Source organism: Prionailurus bengalensis, chromosome B2 (assembly GCF_016509475.1).
Source record: "Prionailurus bengalensis isolate Pbe53 chromosome B2, Fcat_Pben_1.1_paternal_pri, whole genome shotgun sequence".
NCBI classification, from domain to species: Eukaryota; Metazoa; Chordata; class Mammalia; order Carnivora; family Felidae; genus Prionailurus; species Prionailurus bengalensis.
In genome coordinates, this window is record NC_057349.1 from 78,076,402 (window position 1) to 78,102,228 (window position 25,827).

Sequence of the window (25,827 nt, forward strand, 5' to 3'; positions counted from 1 at the left end):
CAATTTTTTCAGATATGTAAACAACCTATGATTGAATGTCTGTATTTTTTCCCTCTGCATATTATACACTTTCAATTACATAATTAGCTGCTAATCATTCGTGTATAGAAATATAGTTCATTTTCTGTCTGTGAGATATTTTACTTCACTAACTTCTTCAGTGCACATTACTTTATATGATACATTTTCAATTCTGCAAAGCCTGTTCTATATAATCTTTTGGGAGCTTGCAACTAATGGAGCTGTTGGACCTCAGCTGATTCAAAAATCTTAAGGTCAGCTGTCTTAATGTGTTAGCTAAAGCTGACAATCTGTTCAGTGAACAGCATTATTAGTCTTCAGTGTTGTATTGGTAATATGGGAACACAAAATTTAGTTTACAATATTCTAACATTTAAGAATTTTTACCAAGTGACTAACACATTACATACAAATGAATATGGAACAGTCAAGCTAAATAAATGTGTAATTAAAGAAGAATAAAGTTTATAAAGGTTTTCTGAGCAGGTGTGAGTTTTGTTATGAAGGGAAAATCATAAATGCAGGACAGAGAGGATTGATATAAAAGGCAGGTAGGAAGATTCTGAAGGGAGAATAAATAACATGCATATACTACTGAGGACAAGTATATTTTCTATGTAACATAAATAATAGTGACTAAGAAATTAAGTGTGCTATTGCTTTAAAAAAGGCATCAAAGTCTGGATTTCATATGACCAACACAGGCAATCTATTATAAGGTCTTAAGAAGGAAGGCAAAGTAGAAGTTTATGTGTAAGAAATGCTGTTTAATACAAGTAATGGAGAAAAATGGGTTGGGGGCTGAATGGTGAGGGTAGAGTTGGGATGAAGAAGTGGCAGGACAGAGCTGAGATAGGAAAATCAACTAGAAAACCAGTACAACAGTCCATCTGGGAAGTTACGAAGGCTTCCTTATGGATGTTGGATGGGGCGAAAAAAAATGACGATAGCTGTGTTTAGGATAGTAAAAAGCAGGGGCTGTTAGGGTCAGTGATAATGATGCATTAAATTGGAAAGATGGTGAACTGGAAAGAATGTTAATCATCTTTTTCATATATTAAGTTTCAGGTTTCAGAAGAGATCAAAGTGGAGAAGTCTTATAAAGAACTAGAGAGGTGAAAGTGGTCAAGACTGGAGAGACAGATTTTTGAAGGCCTCCATATATAGGTTAAAATCCAGTAAATGAGCAAGTTGTTCAATTGGGTGGTGAAAGAGCAGAGTTCCTGGAAGTGCAGACTGAGGAAATAATAATAGGAAAGGCATGTATTGAGGAGAATACTTGGTGAAAAAATTTGAAACAAGGAAGAAGGTTTTTGTGTAAATTAACCACAGAGGACAGAAGAGAAATAGGACAATAGGTAAAAGGGAGGAAAATTCATCATTTCAGTAGGATTATTTTCTATGAAAGATACATTCTTAATTGGATTTGAAATCAATTTTAAAGTCCATTTCTTTATTTTACCAATTTGACAGAAATTAGTTAAAATACTTTCTTTTGGGTTCTGTGTGATCATTGATTGTTAACATTTAATAATATTAAATTTAAAATTTTAAATTTAATTGACCAGTTGGTCAATTTTAAATTTAAGGTAGAAGATAAAATGAAATGCTTTTTAAAATATGCCATTGATATATATGTATATGCATTTTATGTATACATACATTTTGTACTTTATTATATAAAGTCACAGATGTGACTCAGAGTTACCATTTGTATACTTTTAGTTTAAATGAGAGGTGCTTCATTAGTGACAGGCAGTGCTTCTCCCTGAGATTGAAAAATATCAGTCAATAAAGTGATAAATCATATCCTGATTTTATTTAGTCTCTAAAAAATTGAGATCTATTTTATATTTTATTTAAACTTAATTTCACATGTAGAATTGGAATCTAAAACCAGCTTTAATTTCAGATGTAATGACTGGACTGACATAGTCCATGATTGTTACATTATTGTTCCAACTTATTTTTTTTTCTTTTTTTTTAGGGAACTCACTCTCTTTTGGAGTAAATTACAGCAAAGAGTAGAACCATCTATACAAGTGTACCTAGAAAGATGTCGTCAGCTTTCTCTGTTAACCAAGACGGTATATCACATTTTCTTCCTGATTAAAGTTATTAATTCTGAGGTAAGAATAATCAAGCTATTTTTTCTTAATTTAAGATTCATAAATAATCTTTAATGAAAGACATTATTTTGGCACTTCTTCCAGTGATTTTTGTTTATTTCATTTAGAGTTTTCAACATTGCTTTCCTTATTAGTCTAATAATAGAGATTTGCTATAGAGAAACTTAAAAATGCAAATGAGAGCCAGAGTCTTGCTCTTGGCCTGAAGAAAAGTAATATTCTAGTATTTTATCATTCTATAATTTTTACTCCTATGTCTTCTGCTGTTTTGATAGTTTGGCTCTGTAGAGATTTAGAAAGTGTGAAGAGAAATGGAGAGATAGCTTCCTTTGTTGGTAGTTTGGCAGATTACACAGATTACATTGTCTAAAAATCCTTTTTCTACAAAATGCCCCAAAATACTTGATGACATAAACATTTCTATTGATGTATAGCATCTGAGATTTCATGAATGTTAGGGAGGGGAAATCCTTAGGCTCAAAATGAAGAAGAACCTAAAAACTGGAGCAGAAAGCTTGAGCTGATGCTGGGCCCCTCCTGGCTTGGGTGGGGATTAGGGTATGTTACTACTTGTGGTAACTAAGGGGTTTGAGTTTTAATATGCACATGGGGGTAGGAGATAGCTTTATGGGGATAGGAGATAAGATCTTGGGCTCGGCCCTCTCATGTTAGGGAGCTGAAAGTGAGTTCCCCTGTCCCTCTTCCCCTCCCCAACCTTGAAGTCCTATAATTTCACTGAAAAAGTAGACTAGAAAAATACTACTTTTTATTTAACACAGATAGATGATAGGAAACTTTGTGCATGTCCAACTGGGCTGTGGGTCACAGAAGGAAAAAAGTTTTCTTTAAGCAGTTGTACCCATAGGTCTATCCTTACACAGATTTGGGGTCCAGATTTACCCTGTCTTTATAGTCCAGAAATCCCCATGCTGAATAAGTAATGTTGAAGAAGGTAAGGGTGGAACTAGGCTGGTAACAGCTGGGATACCTGGCAGAAGCAAATGCAGAACTTTGGAGGGACATACCCTCAATGTAGGATTCTTAGATAAAGCCCTGCTTAAGATGAGTTTGTGATCAAGATTTACAGAACATGAAGCAGTTTGTCATGAGGGAATTCTGTCAGAGAGAAGTAACAATAGGATTAAACATGAAAAGATAGAAACTATAAATTACATATATTTGAAGACATAAGTAAATTTAACCACCAAGATTTATAAAGCATGTGAAACAACATGACATGACTAAATTTCGGTAGACAAAAAGAATAGAATTATTTGCCTAGTTTAACACAATTATGGAAAATTCTATAAAATACATGTATTTAAAGACATAAAATAAGGGATTGAAGTATAAGAAAGACACTATCAAAATGATCAGATTTTAAAGAGTCAGAAGAACTTTTGCAAATAAAACACAAGTCATTGAAATGAAAACATTTAATAAGTAGATTAAACAAATTAAATACAACTGAAGAGGCACGTAATAATCAGAGGTTGCCTATGTGTTTCCATTTATTTATTTAAATTGGAATCCAAGTTTTATAAGATTAATTTATTTTTTTATAGCATAACCCTTGCAGTAATGCAGTTGGTTCCCATTTTAAATGTACACAGAAGACATTTTCCATAGTTGCTACGTTGCATAGAATGGGATGCCAAACAGTGTTTAGGAATCCTTACAATCTGGTGTGCAGCATGACAAGAAGTAGTTTTTAATTCATGTGTAGTTTTTTTTTTTTTTTTGAAAGGAGGGACCGAAAGATACTCTTCTGTCCCCCTTTAAAAGTAACTTTTTAAATCTGTAGTTGGTCCATAAATTTTACATATATCTTCACTTTTTCTCCTGAAATAATTTCTTTTCAGGAGAAAAGAATTTCTCTCAAAGTAAAGGACAGGAATGAGTCCTGCTTTCCAGTTTTTCCTCTGTCAGCCTTGTTAATTCATTCTGATTTTCCATTTTCTATATTGTAGTGTTTCAGTTAAAAGAAAATGAACTTACAATAGTAAGTTTCTTAAAAAATTAATGTGCAATTTTAAAACATAGGTTCTGCCACTAGTGGCTTTATGTCTCACTTAAAGAACAGTGTAGCGGGGCGCCTGGGTGGCGCAGTCGGTTAAGCGTCCGACTTCAGCCAGGTCGCGATCTCGCGGTCCGTGAGTTCGAGCCCCGCGTCAGGCTCTGGGCTGATGGCTCGGAGCCTGGAGCCTGTTTCCGATTCTGTGTCTCCCTCTCTCTCTGCCCCTCCCCTGTTCATGCTCTGTCTCTCTCTGTCCCAAAAAAATAAATAAACGTTGAAAAAAAAAAAAAATTTTTAAAAAAAAGAACAGTGTAGCAAAGTAGAAGGAGCTTGAAATCAGAAGCCAGACAAATTGGGTATGAAACTTGATGTTCTGTTGACCACCTGTTAACTCTAACCACTTTGTGTTAATTTTTTAAAATTTTATTTTCATTTTTATTTATTTTGACAGAGAGGAGAGAGAATCTTAAGCAGGCGCCATGCTGAGCATGGAGCTCGATCCCATGATCATATGATCATGACCTGAGCTGAAATCAAGAGTCAGATGCTCAGCTGACTGAGCGACCCAAGCGCCCCTCATTCCTTAATTAGATTAATTAAGGACGTTAAGTAAAAGTGACTCTCCTCCGTCAAACTTACACCCCACTTAGAAGGAGATTGTGTTGGAGAGGGGAAGAACTTGGACAAGAGCTACACTGCATTGTCGTAGCCAGTAGCCACATTTTAGGGGCTCAGTAGCTCCATGTGGCTAGTGACTACCATATTGAATAGTATAAAAAAGACTTCCATCATCACAGTTCTGTTGAGTAGTGCCTTTCTGGAGAGACTTTGGATTCAGAAGTAAAGCACCTATATAAAACACTTAAAAACATGAATAATAGCTTAGAGAGTTGGTCAGGGGAGCACACCTACTGACAAGAATAACTTGCAACTTGCTAATTACTCTGCCCCAAAAATCTTGTTTCCCATTCCATAAAAATTTTTTCCCTTTGTTTTTTACTTTTTGAAATCTGATCAAGCAGAGGTTTTATCTTAAAACTAGAATCCTAGATTATTATTAAGGACCAAAAGAGACCTTAAAATTAATGCTATAGTGACTAGGTTCTAGTAAAACTTCTCAGTTTTCACATGATGCAGTTTAGTCTCAAGGTCAGTGATTTGGGTTACCTGGTGGCCCTTTTTAAAAATTCCAGGAGTGGGGCACCTGGGTGGCTCAGTCGGTTAAGCGTCCAACTTCAGCTCAGGTCACAATCTCGCGGTCCGTGAGTTCAAGCCCCGTGTCGGGCTCTGGGCTGACGGCTCAGAGCCTGGAGCCTGTTTCAGATTCTGTGTCTCCCTCTCTCTGACCCTCCCCCGTTCATGCTCTGTCTCTCTCTGTCTCAAAAATAAATAAACTTAAAAAAAAAAAAAAATCCAAGAGTTAGGGGCACCTGGGTAGCTCAGTTGGTTGAGCATCTGACTCTTGATTTTGACTCAGGTCATGATCCTGGGGTCATGGGAGCCTGCTTAAGATTCATTCTCATTCTCTCTTTCTCTGTCTCTCTGCCTCTGTTCCCCGCTTGTACACACTCTCTGTCTCTAAAATAAATTTAAAAATAAATAAATGAATTTAAAAAACACAATTCCAGGGTTTGTTGAAGACTGTTGGCCAGTTTATTCATGCTTTTTCCTAGACCCTTGAAATTAAAAGGTTGAAAAATATAGCACTATTGCACTATAGCACTATAGCACTCAGTCTATTGATGGAGACACACAAACATGTGGGCCATCCAACCCACTTGTCTGTTTTGACTGAGTGATAGCCAGACAGAATGGGAGGGGAAAGTGTCCCTAGTATTAGAAAAAGCATGTAAAGTAGTGTGAAGAAAAAACTTTTCCTTTCTTCACTACTCACTGAATACTTCTGTTCATCAAATGTGTGGGGGTTTTCTTCACATCAAACAATTCTCTGGACACCAGCTGGGTATCCTACAACTTAATTCTGACACTATTTACCTGGAGGTAGCACAGATCTCACAGATTAAGTGCCCAATCCCACAAGACTGACACACACACACACACACACACACACAACCCCTTTCAGATGCTAATCACAGGTCCAGTTTGTCACTTGTGCTTCTGACCAACTGGCTGAAATCAGAAGTTCCTACAATATCTTTCCCTAGATTTGATTAGTTTGCTAGAGTGGCTCACAGAATTCAGGAAGACAATTTACCTACTAGCTTACTGGTTTGTTGTAAAAGGATACAACTTAGAAAGCGCAAGATGAAAGAGATGCTCAGGGCAAAGTATGGGGGAAAGGGCAAGCTGCCTCCCCAGATCTCTGCATGTTTACCAGTGCAGAAGGTCCCTGAACCCTGTTCTTTTTGGGTTTTTACAGAGGCTTCATTACATAAGCACAGTTGATTAAATCATTGGCCAGCGTTGGTGATTGATTCAGAACCCAGCATCTCTCCCTCCCTTGGAGGTGGGGGTGGGGGCAAGACCTGAAAGTTCCAACCCTCTAATTACAAGTTTGTTCCCCTGACTACCAGACCCATCCGGTGGTTATCTGGGGGCTCTCCAAAAATCCCCTCATTAACAAACTCCTTTGTGGTTAAAAGGGCCTTATTAATAGCAACACCTGTTTCATGGTTTAAGGCTCTGGAGCTATTTTAGGAGCTGGGAACAAAAGGTTCCCTTATAGCTCTTATCATTTAGGAAATTACCAAGGTTTTAGGACTATGTGCTGGGAGCCCTGGATGAAAAAATATATATGTATTTCTTATATCACAATATCACAAGTGGTATCAAGCAAATGAGAGAATGGCATATTTTGGGATCTACAGTTAGTTTACCTGCAGTATAGGCTATTTGGGTGTAGGGCAAAAGATAAAAGATGAGTCTAGACCAGATGAGGCATAGGTAGGATTGTTAAGGCCTTTTTGTATTACCAATGAAGAATATATATTTAATTCTGAAATACAAAGGTAACCATTTAAGAATTTTAAAGCAGGGTAAGACATGGTATGCACGGATGGAGAAGAGCTGAATAGGATGTTCATGGGGAAACTAACCAGTCTGTAAGCCTTAAGTAGCTTTGGGTCAAGGACACTAGGCAGTCAGAGGAGAGGAACAGAGAAGTGGAGGCAGGGGGGTGGATACCAAATATAAAACCTTGTCTTTTTCAGAAGGTTGCCTGGTGCTGGACCACTGTCTGGGGGCGGCGGGAAGGGGGTGGGTCTCTATTCCTCCCTCTGAGTTTTTAGCACTTAGCTTTCTTCTGTTCCTGTGACTCTTAAATTCAGGTTGGTGCTATCAGTACTTTTATTAACTAATGTTATTGATTAAGTACATTATTATAGGCTAATTACTTGTTTAATCACATATTTATGGAAAATTGTGAATTCAGACTCATCTTTAAAAACCCTTATTATAGGTGGCTCAGTCAGTTAAGTGACTTTGGCTCAGGTCACGATCTTGTGGTCCATGAGTTCAAGCCCTGCGTTGGGCTCTGTGCTGACAGCTCAGAGCCTGGAGCCTGCTTGGGATTCTGTGTCTCCCTCTCTTTCTGTTCCTTTCCCACTTGCATTCTGTCTCTCTCTCTCTCTCTCTCTCTCTCTCTCTCTCTCAAAAAAAAAAGATTAAAAAAAATTAAAAAATAGTAAATATAAAATAAAATTAACAAAAAAAAAAAAAAACACCATTATAAGGATACCTGGATGGCTCAGTCGGCTAGGCAACAGACACTTGATCTCAGCTCAGGTCTTGATTTCAGGGTTGGGAGTTAAAGCCCTGCATTGGGCTCCATGTTGGGTATGGAGCCTACTTAAAAAATAAATAAAATTTAAAAATTAATAAAAAATAAAAACACTTGTTATATAACAAGTTTATGATTTGAATATCGCCTGTAAACTTAACTTTCAATCACACACACACACACACACGCAAAGATGTAAACTCAAAAGAATCAAAATTTTGTTGTACTTCTGTTGGCATCATTTAAGGTTTCACATTTAATTACACAACATTAAGATGTTCTTAAAGCAAATTTATTCAAAGCCATTTGCTCTTAATGAGTTGAAATGAACCCTTGAATCCAGGAGCCGACTGTATTAGGATAGAACTGTCAGTTGAGTTTCTCTCTGAAATAATTTTAGTTGCATTTTCTAAGCAATAAGTAAAATTTTTGAATCCACTTTTGTCATTTATAGAGAAAGAGATCAACATTCACGTGACGAAATAGTTACAGTCAGCTTCATCAGAGTAGGTGTCCTTCATCCACAAAACCCCTATATCCTGAATCCTTTCTTAAAGTACTTTCTTTCTCTGCCATTTCCTGAATTTTCTAAATAATTACAGCCTTTTTCAGAATTCTCGTCCCCTACATATTTACTAGTCCTTTTGATATGTGCCTTCATCATCACTTGTGCATTATTAGAAGTAGCCCCTAAGTCATGTAACAGAGGTGCAAATGTTTTTTACTACAAAAGTTTTCTGGCTCAGATTTATCTCGGAATAGTATAAAATAACTATACAGGTTTGATATGAAAGCTAGAGACAACCATATGGTCCCAGTTCTTTCCTAGTTGTCCTTTCTTCACTGTCACTTGTAAGAATATAGGTCTCAGGCACCTGGGTGGCTCAGTCACTTGAGCATCTGACTTCGGTTCAGGTCATGATCTTGCAGTCAGTGAGTTCGAGACCCATGTTGGGCTCTGTGCTGACAGCTCAGAGCCTGGAGCCTGCTTCAGATTCTTTATCTCCCTCTCTCTTTGCCCCTTCCCTGCTCATCCTCTGTCTCTCTCTCAAAAATAAACAAACATTAAAAAAAAATTTAATAGGTCTCATATCTATTTTTGTCCATTTTCTTCTTGGTCTTTATGTCCGTGCTTTTCCTAAAGTCAAGACCAATTTATCTTCCCCTCACTTTCCTTTTGGCTCACGAATCTAAGCTTCTGTTTTAGTAAAAAAACAAAAAACTTTATTTCCTTCTTAGTCTGTGAAAATACAGACCCTATCAGCTTTTTTTTACTTATTTTTTTCTTGCCTTTTGATCCTATATAACATATATTCCATTCCCATGAACGTGGCCATACCTTATAGCTGGCTTATTTCTTATATTTATGTTCTCCTTAGTCTTTAAAAACCCATTTTTTTTTTTATCTCTTCATATATCTTCAAATAACTTTTACCTTCATTACTGCTGTCTTGTAGTAATAGTTCAGGATGCTAATTCAGGGACTCCTAGGTGGCCCAGTCAGTTCAGCATCCAACTCTTGATTTCAGCTCAGGTTATGTGATTTCAGTTTGTGAGTTTGAGCCCCATGTCAGGCTCTACGCTGACAGCGTGGAGCCTGCTTAGGATTCTCTCTCTTCCTCTCTCTCTGTCCCTCCCCTGCGCGTTCTCTCTCTCTCTCTCTCTCTCTCTCTCTCTCTCTCTCTCACACACACACACACACACACACACAAACACACACACACACTCTCTCTCTCTCTCTCTCTCTCTCAAAATAAATAAACTTTAAAAAATGCTAATTCAAAAGGAAAAACATTTATTGTGTCTCCTTCTACTCATTTTTAAGATGGTTCAGCAGCAAGGTAGGTGATTTGGCATTCAGCCAATGTATGATAGAACTACAACCCCTTCCCCCATGAAGGATCAGATTATTCTGTTAAAAGTGAAAATCTCCTTTCATTACTAGTAAGTTAGGAAATAGGGGGACATTCTCCGTTCTGTAATTGGATTAAGAGTTTTTTTATTTCAGAAGGACTGTAAATACAAAGTTAAGAAATGAAATTTGTGATAGAGTTGACATTTATCGATCACTTCCTATGTGCCAGACGTTATACTATAGCAGATACTTTAAATACATAATATTCACTAATACAGCAGTTTTATGAAGTTTGTGTTGTTTTGATCTTTTGTAAGTGGGCTATGAACGGTTAGAGATGGTAATAACTTCCAAGTTTACCTAGCTGTATTAGATGATTTTATACCCAGGTCTTGTCTTAGTTCCCAGTGCTTATCCATTTTCTGCTATTCTTTATAATTCATTTTACACACACACACACACACACACACACACACACACACGGCTAAGCTACGATGCTTTAGAAGAGGCAGTTTTTCATATGTTGCTATTTGCAAAATTTGAGAAAAGCAAACCTCAATTTAAAAATAACCAAATTCACTTATAAGGGTTGGTTAAGTATAAACTGACATTTGACATTTCTTGTTTGCTTTTTCACAGACTGAAGGGGCTGGACTTGCCACCTGTATAGAACTATGTGTAAAAGCCCTTCGTTTGGAATCTACAGAAAATACTGAAGTGAAAATATCTATTTGCAAGACCATTTCCTGCTTGTTGCCTGATGATCTGGAAGTTAAACGTGCTTGTCAACTGAGTGAATTTCTTCTTGAGCCTACAGTAGATGCATATTATGCTGTGGAAATGTTGTATAACCAGCCAGATCAGAAATATGATGAAGAAAATCTTCCAATACCAAATTCTCTACGCTGTGAGCTCTTACTGGTATTGAAAACTCAGTGGCCCTTTGATCCAGAATTCTGGGATTGGAAAACCTTAAAACGACAATGTCTTGCATTAATGGGGGAAGAAGCATCCATTGTGTCTTCAATAGATGAACTAAACGACAGTGAAGTTTATGAGAAAGCAGTAGACTACCAGGAAGAGATAAAAGAAACTTCTATGAATGGACTTTCTGGTGGAGTTGGTGCTAATTCTGGCCTTCTCAAAGACATCTGTGATGAAAAGCAGAAGAAGAGAGAGATAAAACAATTAAGAGAGAGAGGATTTATATCTGCTAGGTTTAGGAATTGGCAAGCCTACATGCAGTATTGTGTGTTGTGTGACAAAGAATTCCTTGGTCATAGAATAGTACGACATGCTCAAAAACATTACAAAGATGGGATTTACAGTTGCCCTATATGTGCAAAGAACTTCAATTCTAAAGAAACTTTTGTCCCTCATGTCACATTGCATGTTAAACAATCTAGTAAAGAGAGACTAGCAGCTATGAAACCATTAAGAAGATTGGGGAGGCCACCTAAGATCACAACTACCAATGAGAATCAAAAGACTAATGCTGTGACCAAGCAGGAACAGCGGCCTATAAAAAAGAATAGTCTCTATTCAACAGATTTCATAGTATTTAATGACAATGATGGTTCAGATGATGAGAATGATGACAAAGATAAATCTTACGAGCCAGAAGTGATCCCAGTCCAGAAACCAGTACCTGTTAATGAATTTAATTGCCCTGTAACTTTTTGTAAAAAGGGCTTTAAGTACTTTAAAAATTTAATCGCTCATGTAAAGGGACATAAGGATAATGAAGATGCCAAGCGCTTTCTTGAAATGCAAAGCAAAAAAGTTATTTGCCAATACTGTAGACGTCATTTTGTAAGTGTTACTCATCTTAATGATCACCTACAAATGCACTGTGGCAGTAAACCATATATCTGTATACAGATGAAATGTAAGGCTGGTTTTAATAGTTACGCAGAGCTCTTAACACACCGAAAGGAACATCAAGTCTTTAGAGCGAAATGTATGTTTCCTAAATGCGGCAGAATTTTTTCAGAAGCTTACTTACTATATGATCATGAAGCACAGCATTATAATACCTATACTTGTAAGTTCACAGGTTGCGGTAAAGTTTATCGTTCTCAGAGTGAGCTAGAAAAGCATCTGGATGATCACAGTACTCCTGAAAAAGTGCTGCCTCCTGAAGACCAACTTAATTCATCTGGAGATTGTGTTCAGCCTTCTAAAGTGAATCAGAACACAGAAGTGAGCATTGAGAAAGAGAGGTCTATGCTTCCTTCAGAAAATAACATTGAAAACGCCTTACCAGCAGAGAGAAGTGATGCTTGGGATAAAAGCAAAACAGAATCAGCTGTGACCAAACAAGACCAGATTTCTGCATCAGAGCTCAGGCAAGCTGATGGACCATTGTCAAATGGTTTGGAAAACCCAGTGACTACTCCTCTGCTTCAGGCCAGTGAAGTGGCTGTGTCCATTAAAGTGTCCCTCAATCAGGGGATCGAGGATAACTTTGGAAAGCAAGAAAACTCAACTGTGGAAGGCACTGGTGAATCATTGGTCACAAACTTACATACACCGGTTGAAGATACTTGTAATGATTTGTGTCGTCCAGGTTTTCAAGAAAGAAAAGAACAGGATTGCTTTAATGAAGCCCAGATAACTCAGAATCCTTTAGTAAATTCAGAAACCCTTAAAATAGGTGACCTTACCCCACAAAACTTAGAAAGGCAAGTGAACAACCTGATGACCTTTTCTGTGCAAAACCAGGCAGGATTTCAAAACAGTTTACCAGCTTCTAAGTTTGAATGTGGAGGTAATGTTAAAACATCATCCAGTCTTTATAATTTACCTCTTAAGACATTGGAAAGTATCACATTTGTTCCATCACAGCCCAACCCAAGTAGTTCTTTAGGAACTCCATCAGTGCCTCCAAAAGCGCCAGGTCAGAAATTCAGTTGCCAGGTTGAGGGATGTACTCGAACCTATAATTCTTCACAGAGTATTGGGAAACACATGAAGACAGCACACCCTGACCAGTATGCGGCATTTAAAATGCAGCGCAAAAGTAAAAAAGGTCAAAAATCGAACAACTTAAATACACCAAATAATGGCAAGTTTGTTTATTTTTTGCCATCACAGGTGAGCAACTCTAACAATGCATTTTTTACACCACAGACCAAAGCCAATGGGAATCCTACTTGTTCAAATCAGTTGCAGCATGTCTCGCCTTCCATTTTTCCAGCTCATTTAGCAAGTGTGTCAGCTCCACTGTTGCCCTCAGTGGAAAGTGTCATAAATCCAAATATACCTTCTCAGGATAAAAATGAACAAGGTGGTGGTATTATATGTTCCCAAATGGAAAATTTATCTACTACTGCCTTGCCAGCACAAATGGAAGATCTAACCAAAACAGTTTTGCCTTTGAATATTGACAGTGGCTCGGATCCTTTCCTTCCTTTACCTGCAGAAAGTAGTTCAATGTCTCTTTTCCTTTCACCAGCAGATAATGGGGCTAATTCTGTTTTTTCCCAGCTGGAAAATAATACAAATCATTTTTCCTCGCAGATTGAAGGAAACACCAATTCCTCCTTTCTAAAGGGAGGCAATGGTGAAAATGCAGTTTTTCCTTCGCAAGTCAATGTTGCAAATGACTTTAATAGCACCAGTGCCCAACAGTCTGCCCCTGAAAAAGTTAAAAAAGACCGTGGGCGGGGCCCAAATGGGAAGGAAAGAAAACCCAAGCACAACAAAAGGGCCAAATGGCCTGCAATTATCAGAGATGGGAAATTTATCTGTAGCAGGTGTTACAGGGCTTTTACTAATCCCAGATCTCTGGGTGGACACTTGTCTAAGCGATCTTACTGTAAACCACTGGATGGAGCAGAAATTGCTCAAGAACTTCTACAGAATAATGGACAGCCTTCTCTTCTTGCCAGCATGATTCTCTCCACAAATGCAGTAAATTTGCAGCAGCCTCAACAGTCTACCTTCAACCCAGAAGCGTGTTTTAAAGATCCATCATTCCTGCAACTTCTTGCTGCTGAAAATCGCTCATCAACATTTTTACCAAATACATTTCCCCGGACTGGTGTGACTAGCTTTAGTACCAGTGTTAGTCAAGAAGGAAGTGAAATTATTAAACAGGCTTTGGAAACTGCTGGCATTCCCAGTACATTTGAGGGTGCTGAAATGCTTTCTCATGTTCCAGCAGGTTGTGTTTCAGATGCAGCACAAGTAAATGCAACAGTGATGCCAAACCCAGCTGTGCCACCCCTGTTGCAGACTGTATGCCACCCAAACGCCCTGCTGACAAACCAGAATAGGACACCAAACTCCAAAACTTCCTCCATTGAGGAATGCAGCAGTTTACCTGTTTTCCCAACAAATGACTTACTACTGAAGACTGTTGAAAATGGTTTGTGTTCTAGTTCATTCCCTAATTCTAGTGGGCCATCACAAAATTTTACCAATAACAGTTCACGTGTTTCAGTTATAAGTGGTCCTCAGAACACAAGGTCTAGTCATTTAAATAAAAAGGGAAACAGTGCTTCGAAGAGAAGAAAGAAAGTTGCCCCTCCCCTAATTGCACCCAATGCTTCCCAAAACTTGGTAACAAGTGACTTGACAGCAATGGGACTTATAGCAAAGAGTATTGAGATACCAACCACTAACCTCCATTCAAATGTAATTCCAAATTGTGAGCCTCAGGGTTTGGTGGAAAACCTAGCACAGAAATTAAATAATGTTGACAATCAGTTATTTATTACTGATGTGAAAGAAAACTTTAAAACCAATCTTGAGTCCCATACGGTGTTAGCTCCTTTAACATTAAAAACTGAAAATGGGGATTCCCAAATGATGGCTTTGAATTCATGCACAACTTCAATAAATTCTGATTTGCAGATTTCTGAAGACAATGTTATACAAAACTTTGAAAAGACTCTTGAGATTATTAAAAGTGCTATGAATTCTCAAATACTAGAGGTAAAAAGTGGATCTCAGGGTGTTGGTGAAACATCACAGAATGCTCAAATAAATTATAACATTCAGCTTCCTTCAGTAAACACTGTACAAAATAGCAAGTTACCTGATTCTTCTCAGTTTTCCTCCTTCATAGGTGTATTGCCAGCAAAAAGTAACATTCCTCAGTCTGAAGTATTACATAAGGAGGATCAAATACAGGAAATTTTAGAAGGCTTACAGAAATTAAAATTAGAAAATGACCTGTCCACTCCAGCATCTCAGTGTGTACTAATAAATACATCAGTGACACTGACTCCCACTCCCATTAAACCAATCCCAAATGTCACAGTGGTTCAGCCAGTTTCTGAAATGATAAGCAACATTCAGTTTAGTGACAAAGTTAATAAACCCTTTGTGTGTCAAAACCAAGGGTGTAATTATAGCGCTATGACAAAGGATGCTTTATTTAAGCACTATGGTAAGATTCATCAATACACTCCAGAGATGATTCTTGAAATTAAGAAGAATCAGTTGAAATTTGCTCCATTTAAATGTGTAGTGCCTACCTGCACAAAAACATTTACAAGAAATTCTAATCTCCGAGCACACTGCCAGTTGGTCCATCATTTTACAACAGAAGAAATGGTAAAGTTAAAAATAAAAAGGCCTTATGGAAGAAAATCTCAGAGTGAAAATTTGTCAGCTCCACGAATTGCACAAGTAAAAAGACAGCTAACTATGACAGAGGAAAATAAAAGGGAGTTCCAGCCTGCTTTAGAATTGGGAGCAATGAAGGAAAATGCCCTCAGTAATACAGCAGTGATCCCAGAAAAACAACTTGTAGAAAAAAAAAGTCCTGAAAAAACAGAAAGTTCTTTGCAAGTGATTACAGTTACTTCAGAACAATGTAATACAAATTCTCTCACAAACATACAAACCAAAGGGCGGAAAATTAGGAGACATAAAAAAGAAAAGGAGGAGAAAAAACGCAAGAAGCCAGTTTCCCACTCCCATGAGTTTCCAACAAGATACAGTCCCTACAGACCTTATCGATGTGTTCACCAAGGTTGCTTTGCCGCTTTCACTATACAGCAAAACTTAATTCTGCATTACCAGGCTGTGCACAAATCAGATCTACCTGCATTTTCTGCAGAGATTGAAGAGGAAAGTGAAGCTGGTAAAGAAAGTGAAGAGATTGAAACTAAACAAACTGTGAAAGAATTTCGATGTCAGGTGAGTGACTGTTCTCGAATCTTCCAAGCAATTACTGGCCTGATCCAGCACTACATGAAACTTCATGAAATGACTCCTGAGGAAATTGAAAGTATGACTGCTTCTGTGGATGTTGGGAAATTTCCATGTGACCAGTTAGAGTGTAAATCTTCATTTACTACATATTTGAACTATGTTGTTCATCTTGAGGCAGATCATGGAATTGGGATAAAGGGAAATAAAACTGAAGAAGATGGCATATACAAGTGTGACTGTGAAGGCTGTGACCGTATATATGCAACTCGGTCAAATCTCCTCCGACACATTTTTAATAAGCATAATGACAAACATAAAGCTCATTTGATTCGGCCAAGAAGATTAACACCTGGTCAGGAAAATATATCAAGCAAGGCAAACCAAGAAAAGACAAAGTCTAAACATCGGGGTACAAAACACAGATCTGGAAAGGAAGGAATAAAAATGCCTAAGACTAAACGAAAGAAAAAAAATAGTTTAGAAAACAAGACTGCGAAAATTGTGCAGATTGAAGAAAATAAACCTTATTCTCTGAAACGTGGAAAGCATGTATATTCTATAAAGGCTAGGAACGATGCCTTGTCTGAGTGTACAAGCAGATTTGTAACCCAGTATCCATGTATGATAAAAGGGTGTACATCAGTTGTTACAAGTGAAAGCAATATAATTAGACATTATAAATGCCATAAATTATCAAAGGCATTTACATCACAACACCGTAATCTTCTCATTGTCTTCAAACGGTGTTGCAACTCACAATTAAAGGAAACTTCTGAGCAAGAAGTTGATAAGAGTGATGTGAAAAATTCTGACACATGTGTACCAGAGAGCAGTGATAACTCCAGAACAGCTACAGTTCCACAGAGGGAAACTGAAAAAAATGAAAAAGACGAAATGGATGAGCTAACAGAATTATTTATTACAAAATTAATAAACGAAGACAATGCAAGTGTGGAGACCCAAGCTCATACCTCTTCAAATGTAAGTAATAATTTTCAGGAAAGTAACCCCTGCCAGTCAGAAAAACAAAAAACAAGTAATTTGAAGAGAGTTAATAAAGAAAAAAATGTCTCCCAAAATAAAAAGAGGAAAGTTGAAAAAGCTGAACCAGCATCGGCAGTTGAGTTAAGTAGCACACACAAAGAAGAAGAAACTGCTGTTGCAATTCAGACTACGGAGGAGCATCCTGCATCTTTTGACTGGAGCTCGTTTAAACCAATGGGATTTGAAGTATCATTTCTGAAGTTTCTTGAAGAGTCTGCAGTGAAGCAGAAGAAAAATTCTGACAAAGACCATCCAAATAGTGGAAATAAGAAAGGGTCCCATTCAAATTCAAGAAAAAATATTGACAAGACTGCTGTGACTAGTGGAAATCATGTATGTTCTTGTAAAGAAAGTGAAACCTTTGTACAGTTTGCCAATCCATCACAGCTTCAGTGCAGTGATAATGTAAAAATTGTTTTAGACAAGACTCTTAAAGATTGCACTGAACTTGTGTTAAAACAGCTTCAGGAAATGAAACCTACCGTCAGTCTGAAAAAACTTGAAGTACATTCAAATGATCCAGATGTGTCTGTTATGAAAGAAATTAGTTTGGGTAAAGCAACAGGGAGAGGGCAGTACTGATACCTAATGTAATATAAATACATCATTTACGGTTTTATTTTAAATAGGAAGTCATCACGCATGCTAGAATTGTGACACTTCATTAATTTTTGTTGTTGACATGAATTAACCTGGCCGAAAAAAGGAAAAAAAAAAAAAAACATGACATTTGTCATGTAAAACTTTTTTTTTTATCCCTATGGGACTTGAGGAACAGAATCAATACTTCAGTTATTGTAAATAGTTGAGCTACACCTCAGATTTCTATCAGCCAGTTGCCCTTTCCATGAACTAATCTGAATTATCTGTGTGATTGATATGTTTCACCAGGTCACTGCTCATGTAGAACAGTACTCTGTAGATATCTTTTTTGTATATATTTATTATTGTAAATCATTTGCTGCCACCAGCAGTGTGTAAGTCTAAACTATTAAATGACACATTTATATTTGGAATTTTAATTTTTAACTAAGTGATCAAGTTTTTAAAACTGTTCTTTTATTGTTTTAAATTAAGAATTTTTCAAACTAAAAGTAGAAACTCTGCCATAGTTCATTGATTTTTACATAAAACATTTATTTACAAGATCTCAAAATTACTTTTCACAAAGTAGGCACATTGTATCAACACCTTGCTCTGCTTTGTAAATTTATCCTCTAGGATTTGGGGATGGTATTCATGTGAAATTATAGCAGATTCTTTAGCAGTTTCCTATAGCGACAGTTTTTTCATTGCTTCTAATTGGATATAGTTATTATGGTTCCATGAAATATAATGGAAATGTGAATAAAGAATTTACTACATCAAAGATTTTAAACATTTGGTATTAAAAAAAAATCCGTTGTGAATGTGATAGAAACTAGTAGTGTGGAGCAGTGTAAATATTTGAGGTGGTGATTTGTGAAGTAGCCCAGTATTGCCTTAAATAAAATCACATTTCATTTCTTGTTTTATACATGTGATCTTATAAAGTTTTTTTTTTTCCATTTTCTGAGATTTATAGATTGGTGTATAGCTTTAAACTGTATAAACTTTTGTGGAAAGATTTTTTTAAACATTTTTATAAATCTTAAAATTGGTATCATCAAAGTGAGCCCATCTTGTGTTTATAAAATGCAAGAGTCCTTAACATTTATAATTACATAGATGAAACACTTTCTATAAGGAAGTTGGATGTTTTGATTTTACTGTTTATAGATGTTAGATTGTACAGATTTGTATTTTCCCACCATATCTAATGATACTTTTTTCATTAGATTGGTCTTCCAGAGCAGTATTAGTTGTCATAATTGATTATTTTGGTTATTCAGTATATAGTTAGCTCGTATAGGTTAGCTCTATTCACCATATTTATACTGTGGATTCACGGCCAGAGATAGAGGTTATTTCAGGAGAGTTTAGGACCTTCATTTGAAGTCCAACTAAGTCAGTACTGGAAACAAAACATCTTCTCAGATTTACTTTTGTTTCTGTTTGCCATATATAGTAGCATTGATTTTTGACTTTGTGTTTGTTATAAACTAGTTGCATTCACAATATTATTAGCCTGAGATATTGATGATGTTGTGATAATATGAAAATGTGTATATTCCCTGTGCAACATCAGATTTGCAGGACAAATGAAGCACTTAACTGAAATTGCTGGTACTCTGAATAAATAAGCATGGTCAAGGAGTGAATTATTTTCTTTTGGAAAATATTTTTTTAAGTTTTATTGAAGTATTGTAGTTTTATTTTTAGGGCCTAATGGGTTATATTGAATAGTTGGTTTCACCTCCTTAAAGTTTATTACCAATATGCATAAAACTTGACACATTAAAATCCCTTCCCTTTGGCAAGCCCACTGTTATTTATTAAAATAAAAGTTGTTCTTATGGGTGATTAATACATGTTTTTTTTTCTAAATTAACAATAACTTAACTCTGAATGATTTTAAAATTAAATTTTTGTTAACAACTGAATGTTTCTGTACAGTTTTCTTGGAAGTTGACCTAGCTCTTAAAGATAGGCCTTGGGCAAAACTGCCCTAGATAGTGCAGTAGCAAGTAGTTTTATTTCTGATAAATGTAGTGATGAGCCACAGTTACGTGAAAATACCAGTGGATTGGGGCTTTTCTTTTGCTCATTAGCTTAACTAGACATTTCTGTAATTGTTCTCCTACGTATCAGGAGAAAGTTTGCCAACACTGAGTTATTTTTTTTTATATTCCAGGTACTGTATGCTAAAAGTAATTATGGAAGAGTGGGCTTTTTAGCATGGAACAGAAAACTCAAATTATGGTATAAAATAAGAATTTATAAAACAGCATGTTGGTAAAATTTGATATGGAATGTAATGCCTAAGTATTAAAAAGGAATCATAAAGTATATATTTTTCATGGTATACTTTTCCTCAGTCTATTGTCTTGGGGTATTTTCTTCCTGTAATCTCAGTTTACCTAAGCTTTTATCATTTAAAAATGGATATTTTTCCCTCTTTTAAATCCAAAGAATTTGAATCTTACAGATTATTCAAAATACATCGTGTTAAGTGAAACGGTAACAGTTGGGAATTTTTCAGCAGTGTTAAATTCAGCATAGCTAAATTATTTTAAAGGGCTAGACAGAGATCAAGTTTTAGCAAGGCAATTTTTTGACTATCAGGTAAGCAAACACAGTTGCTATAGCTGTTAAGACTACTCAAATACTACAGCTAGAGATATCAAAGAGGGAATGCTGTATTTGGGGGAGGGTATTAATGAAAGTTTTTGTAGAAAAGATCAGTCTTGAGAGAGGAATGAATGAAGAGTCCTTGGATGGTCATAGGGGAAATGGGAATTCTACGTATGGAGAAATGATGAAGCAACATAGTGCATTTGCAGTATTTCAAGTGGTCTATGTGGGAAGATAGGGGGTTGGAGAAGCTGAAGAGGCAAATGGGCCAGATCATGAAGGTTCTTGTATGCCATAAAGTTTTCAGTTTTGATTAAGTGGTTACTGAATGTGTTTAAGTTGAACAGTTTGATCAGGTACCAATTTTAGACAATTGGCATTGTATAGAGGGTAGATTGGATAAGTTGAGACTAAAAGCAGAGAGACTTGAGGCCAAAAAAAAAAAAAAAAAATTGTGGAGGCCAGAAGAAAAAATGTTAACAATTGAGAAAGAGTAGAGCAGTAAGACAACCTTTTTCAAAATGTTTATTGTAGTGAAATACCAGCAGGTTGGAAGGTGAAGTCTGTAGTCAAAGTTTTCTAAACTGCATGTTATAGCTCCCTCTTAATCCAGTGAACATTAGTATATTCAAGTTCTGTACAGAAAACATGTTAACTGTTAAAGTGGGAGTTTTTCAGGCTTAACTGACAATGAAAATATTTTTCATTTTAAATATTAATACTTAGGTGTATCCTACTGACTTAGTGATCTAAGGAATACACTTTAGGAACTGCTCCTCTAAAATGGCATTTTATTAAACCAGGGCTGAAAATCAGCAGGTGTGTGCACCAAAGCAGCCGTATTGGCTGTTTACAAATGGTGATTTTTTTTCCCAATTGGCCAATTTAACTGTTCTAATTGATTGATAAGTTTCACATGTCTTTTTATAGCTTTTTAATTTTTTTATTTTAAGTAGGCCTCACTCCCAGCTTGGAGCCCATTGCAGGGCTTGAACTCACGATCCTGAGATCAAGACCTGAGCTGAGATCAAGAGTCAGACACTTAACCGACTGAGCCACCCAGTGCTCCTAGTGTTTTTAATTTTTATATTATTAATCTGTGCCTCCCAACACTACCTCTCAATGAACAAAATGATAGTGTCTTTTATTTCTCATTGATTTTGCTTATTAGAGGTGCTTCATTTCCGTGATCTCCCCATAAGTGGGATCCCTATACCTTGCTGTAATCAAAACATGTATCACTTCCTTAACTGGAATTCAGATTCTCTTTGTCCAGACACAAACTTCTAGTTCACCTGCTCGAGATATCTCCACTAAAAAATACTTCTACCTCATTACAGTTAATCAGTTAATCCTACCACCTGCTCACTATTCATCAGCTCACTCTGTCCTCAACTTATCCTACTTAGACTAGATCCCATTGTTACATGAATTCCTTTGCACATATTCTCACACCATGCCCAACTCTGCCATGATTTGGAACAATTTCAGAAACCTGTCTGCTCTTCAGCAGTTGGATGGGGAGAAATTACTACAGTAGGCAAGTTTATAATCTCAAAGAGGCTCAAAACTGGCAGTTTTTATGCATTTTTATTGTAATAACTTGCTTCCACAAACTTAAATGATTTATACGCTTTTTTGCCCCAATTTTCCTATTCCCCTCATCTTTGACCTTTTAATCATATTTTACCAAGAAAGTACAAAAATTTGACAGGAATTTTCTCCACTTTTCACCACCAAATTTATAAACCCAATCTGTATCTGCACTGTTATCAAAAATCCTTCCTTCCTCACCCCAAAAACTTACAGTTAACTACTCTGTTTTCATCAGACTTTCTCTTACTAGATCATTTTCAACAATTTATACTTGTGCCCTCGTAGCTACTATTCTTAAAGTAGAGGGTGGGGAGGGTGATCACTTGATTCCATCTAATGATAACCCATTTTATTTGGTTTATATCTAATCTGAGTTGTCTCTTCAAACCTTTCATTCTCATTTACTACCACATTATGTATCCCCACAACTGCTCTGAAGTTGCTGTCCTCAGGATCACCATTCTCCATGCTGCCCTATCCTTTTCTGCTCTCACCCACTGTCTCAGGAGCATCCGGCAGGGTTGATGACGTACTCCTGAAATACTCATTCTTGGTTTTCTCTTTACCTCTTCTGGCTGCTCCATCACTGACTCCAACCCTAACTCCTCTCTCAATACCTAAACTTGGCTTAGTGTGTGTGTGTGTGTGTGTGTGTGTGTGTGTGTGTGTGTGAGTGAGTGAGTGTGTGTGTGTGTGTGTGTTTCCACTCCCTAGATTTAGTCCATTCTCTGGAGTTCAGTATGAATGTACCTGTCACACCACATTTATACCTCTAACACCAAACTTCATAGTTCCAGGCTTGTGTTTTCAACTGCCTACCTCATAGTTAAACATATTACCTCCAAATGATTATTTCTTTCCCCACCTCACCTTCAATCTATTCCTCTCCCAGTATTCCTTATCTGGATAAGTGAAATCACTACCTAGGTTTCTCAAGCTAAGTTCTTTAATGCTGTTATAGTAGCCAATTCATGCCCTTTCCCTATGTTTTTGGTCACAAGTATAGTCATTTTTACCTCAAGCAAAAAGGAACTCTTCCACTTCTCCACCATCACTTCTTCCCTACCCACCATAATATCGTTCTTAAGAGCCTTCTTCCAGAATATTACCCACCAAACACGTTAAAATTTTAAAGTAATTTTAGTGGCTGTGGGGGTGAGTGGGTGGAGAAGGGACATTCTTTTTCTTCACACTGCCCTTTGAATTAAAAAAAAATGTTTTACTATGATGCCTGCCTATCTTTTTCTAAGTACATCGTTTTGCTCTCCTTTTGCCCATTGTGTTCTAGCCACATAGGTTACTTTTGAGTTCCTCAAACCAACCCTTGTACTCACATCGCAAGGCCCTTGTATTAGCTGTTCCTTCTGCTTGGGATACTGTAATTTACTGTGTACTGACTTACTCCTTCAAGTTTTAGGCCTCTGCCCTCGTTACTGGTTACTACATTATAGCATTTACCTTCCTTGATAGCGTTTATCAGGTTGTTGTTACTACTTTTTACTCTATGCCATGGATCTAATCTGGTACCTTTAACATAGTACATACTTAGCAGTAGTAAAAATTTCTTGGATGCTTAAATGGGAGATGAAGAGAACTTGATTCTGGCTCTACTGGAGGTCAGAGTCTCCACAATTACTATAATCATTAGTGCTAAGGGCATTATAAAAATATATAATATGGTGAGAACTTGGTACTATATAGTCTGTGATGAGGGAAAGCAGTTTAGAGACTTTTCTAGAGAGAGAAGGGGAGGGAAGTTAAAGAAAATTCCAGGCTTTTTTTTTTTTTTTTTTTTTTTTTTTTTTAATTCTGGTGAGGAAGTATTCCTGTGGAAAATTCAAGGAGACCAGTTACGGAAGCTGTCCAAATTGTCCAGAAAGAGAGAATACTGTCTTGAAGAGTGATGATGGCTGAAGGAGGAAAGTGGACAGACTTGAGAGGTCTAGAATACCTGATAGAACTTGATCATGGATTATGGGAAGAGAGGAAGAGGACAGAAGTTGAGAAAAATTTCAGGTTTTTGGTTTCAATAAGTGGTTGAAGAAATCTATTTAGGTAGGTGAGGATAAAAGCAGTTTTGTGAATTGATGATTGCCTAGGGGGGGGATAGAAAAAGACTCAGGGCTTACCTCTGAGAAACTCAGTCTTTCAAAGTAGATTAAAAGAGAAATAGGAAAAATCCTGAGACTAGTAGGATGGAACTATTTAATGGGTGTGCAGTTGTGTCACATTCTGCTAAGGAGATTGTAGTGTCCTTTGTGGATTTAGTGGTAAGAAAATCAGTAACCTTTGCCATTACTTAGAGTGGAAGTCAGTTTGAGGACTGTAGAGAGCAAGTGGAAACACCTATTTTTGGAAAGTTTGGTTGTGAAGGAGAGGAAATGATAGAATGGCAGCTGAAGGGTGCCATGGAGTCCAACCGGTTTTTCAAATAATAGGCAAATTTGAGCATATTCAGGTTCCAATGAGAAAGATTATTTAAGATTTGAAAAACAGCATGTAAAATTCTTAAGTTTCCCGCCTGAGTAATGTGACTGGTAATGCTGTTTACCAAGATATGTGGAAGGAATAGGGTTGGAAGAAAGGTTAATACTGAGTTTGAGGTTCTTACAGGTCGTTAAGGCAGAGAAGAATAGTGATCAATTATAGGGGTCTGAAGCTGCAGATGTAGACTTTAATCCTTTGAGGATAAGTATGTTGGCTTCTGCTTCATGAACATTTTGCTCCGAATCTGAGATACAGTGAGCACTTACTACATTTTGCTAGAATTGAAAGAAATAGCAAGCATGTAGGAAAAGCTAGATCACCAAGGAGAGATCCCTGAGGAACACCAACACTTAATGGGCAGAAGAAAAGAAACTAGCAAAGATGTCTTGGGACAGAAGGTTTGTTTAGGTTAGGTGAGGTACAGAAATAGAGGTAAGGTTTTGGGGCATTATGGAAGCTGGAGGAGAATGATGAAGAGTAGCTGGTCCTGCCATGTGTCACTGGGTGATGGTTAAGAATAAAAAGGATACTAGAATTAACCTTTGGTGGTCATTGATCTTGAAGTTTTAGTGGATGCTAAGTAATGAATGTCTAGTCATATTCAATTGAATGGTGAATGAGCTAAGGAAGTGAAGATAATGAATTAAGTGTCTTGCTTGAAAGAAATAGAATTGGCCAGTGCTTGCCCTTATTTGCAGGATTTTAGGATGAGTCTTGAGTATTTGTGGATTCTGGGGAAGTACCCATTAAAGAGGTAGGAGTTTGAGTAGAAGATGGAACCTGGTCCCAAGAACGCAGGTTAGAAGTACTAGCTTTACAAAATAGAAAGGACATCTCTTAGACTCCTATTAAGTAGAAATGTTGAGCTCTTTGTCATGAAGAAAGGAAACAGAAATGTGCAGAATAGCAATCCTTGGAAAAGTAGGAAACCAAGGTTTAAATAGTGAAAGTTTGAGGTGAAGAATGGGAGAAGGAGCTAAGTAGCAGGTTTTTTATAAGGATTACTGATCAGCATTCAGGCATAGCTGAGTTAGGAGAGCATGATCACGTAGTGGCACCGTCTGCATGATTATGTAGTATTTCCAATACTGTTCCTTGGTATGAATGGAGGAGGAACAAGGAAGAGGTTGGATAGTCCTGGCAGAAGTAATACATCAATGAGTTGAGCCCAATTAGGGAAGAAAACAAAGCCAAAAGAACCGAAGAAAAGAGAGCAGTCAAGGGACTGGAAGTCTTTATGGCACCAAAGAGAGAGTGTAGTGGGAATGAAGCCAAGAATTAAGTATGAAAGACCAGGGCATTGAAATTTAAAATTTTAGGAGTAATACAGCTTGCAGTGTCTGGAAATGGCAATAGTAGATTGCTGAATTAGAATGTAGATGAAAGTTGTTGGAGTTGAGAAATTTAAAGAATTTTGGTCTAAATTATTTGGTGGACTATGCACAGAAGATGCCCTTAGTAGGAACTGGGTGTAAGGAGATTGACTCAAGTGTTGAAGTCCTTTAGAGGTTTTGTCAGGGAGAGTGCCTCCAGGCTATGTGGTACATGTAAGGAGTTT

At 37.0% G+C, this 25,827-nt stretch overlaps 1 protein-coding gene across 1 annotated transcript in view; it reads left to right on the forward strand.

Moving 5' to 3' along the window:
- The window catches only part of ZNF292 (zinc finger protein 292), a 95,640-nt gene extending 75,021 nt beyond the window's left edge, over positions 1 to 20,619 (forward strand). The window contains exons 7-8 of the mRNA XM_043591889.1: positions 2,009 to 2,150; positions 10,401 to 20,619. Coding sequence (XP_043447824.1) covers positions 2,009 to 2,150; positions 10,401 to 17,555 — 7,297 coding nt within the window. The 3' untranslated portion in view covers positions 17,556 to 20,619. The remainder of the gene's footprint in view (positions 1 to 2,008; positions 2,151 to 10,400) is intronic.
- The last annotated feature ends 5,208 nt before the right edge of the window (positions 20,620 to 25,827 follow it).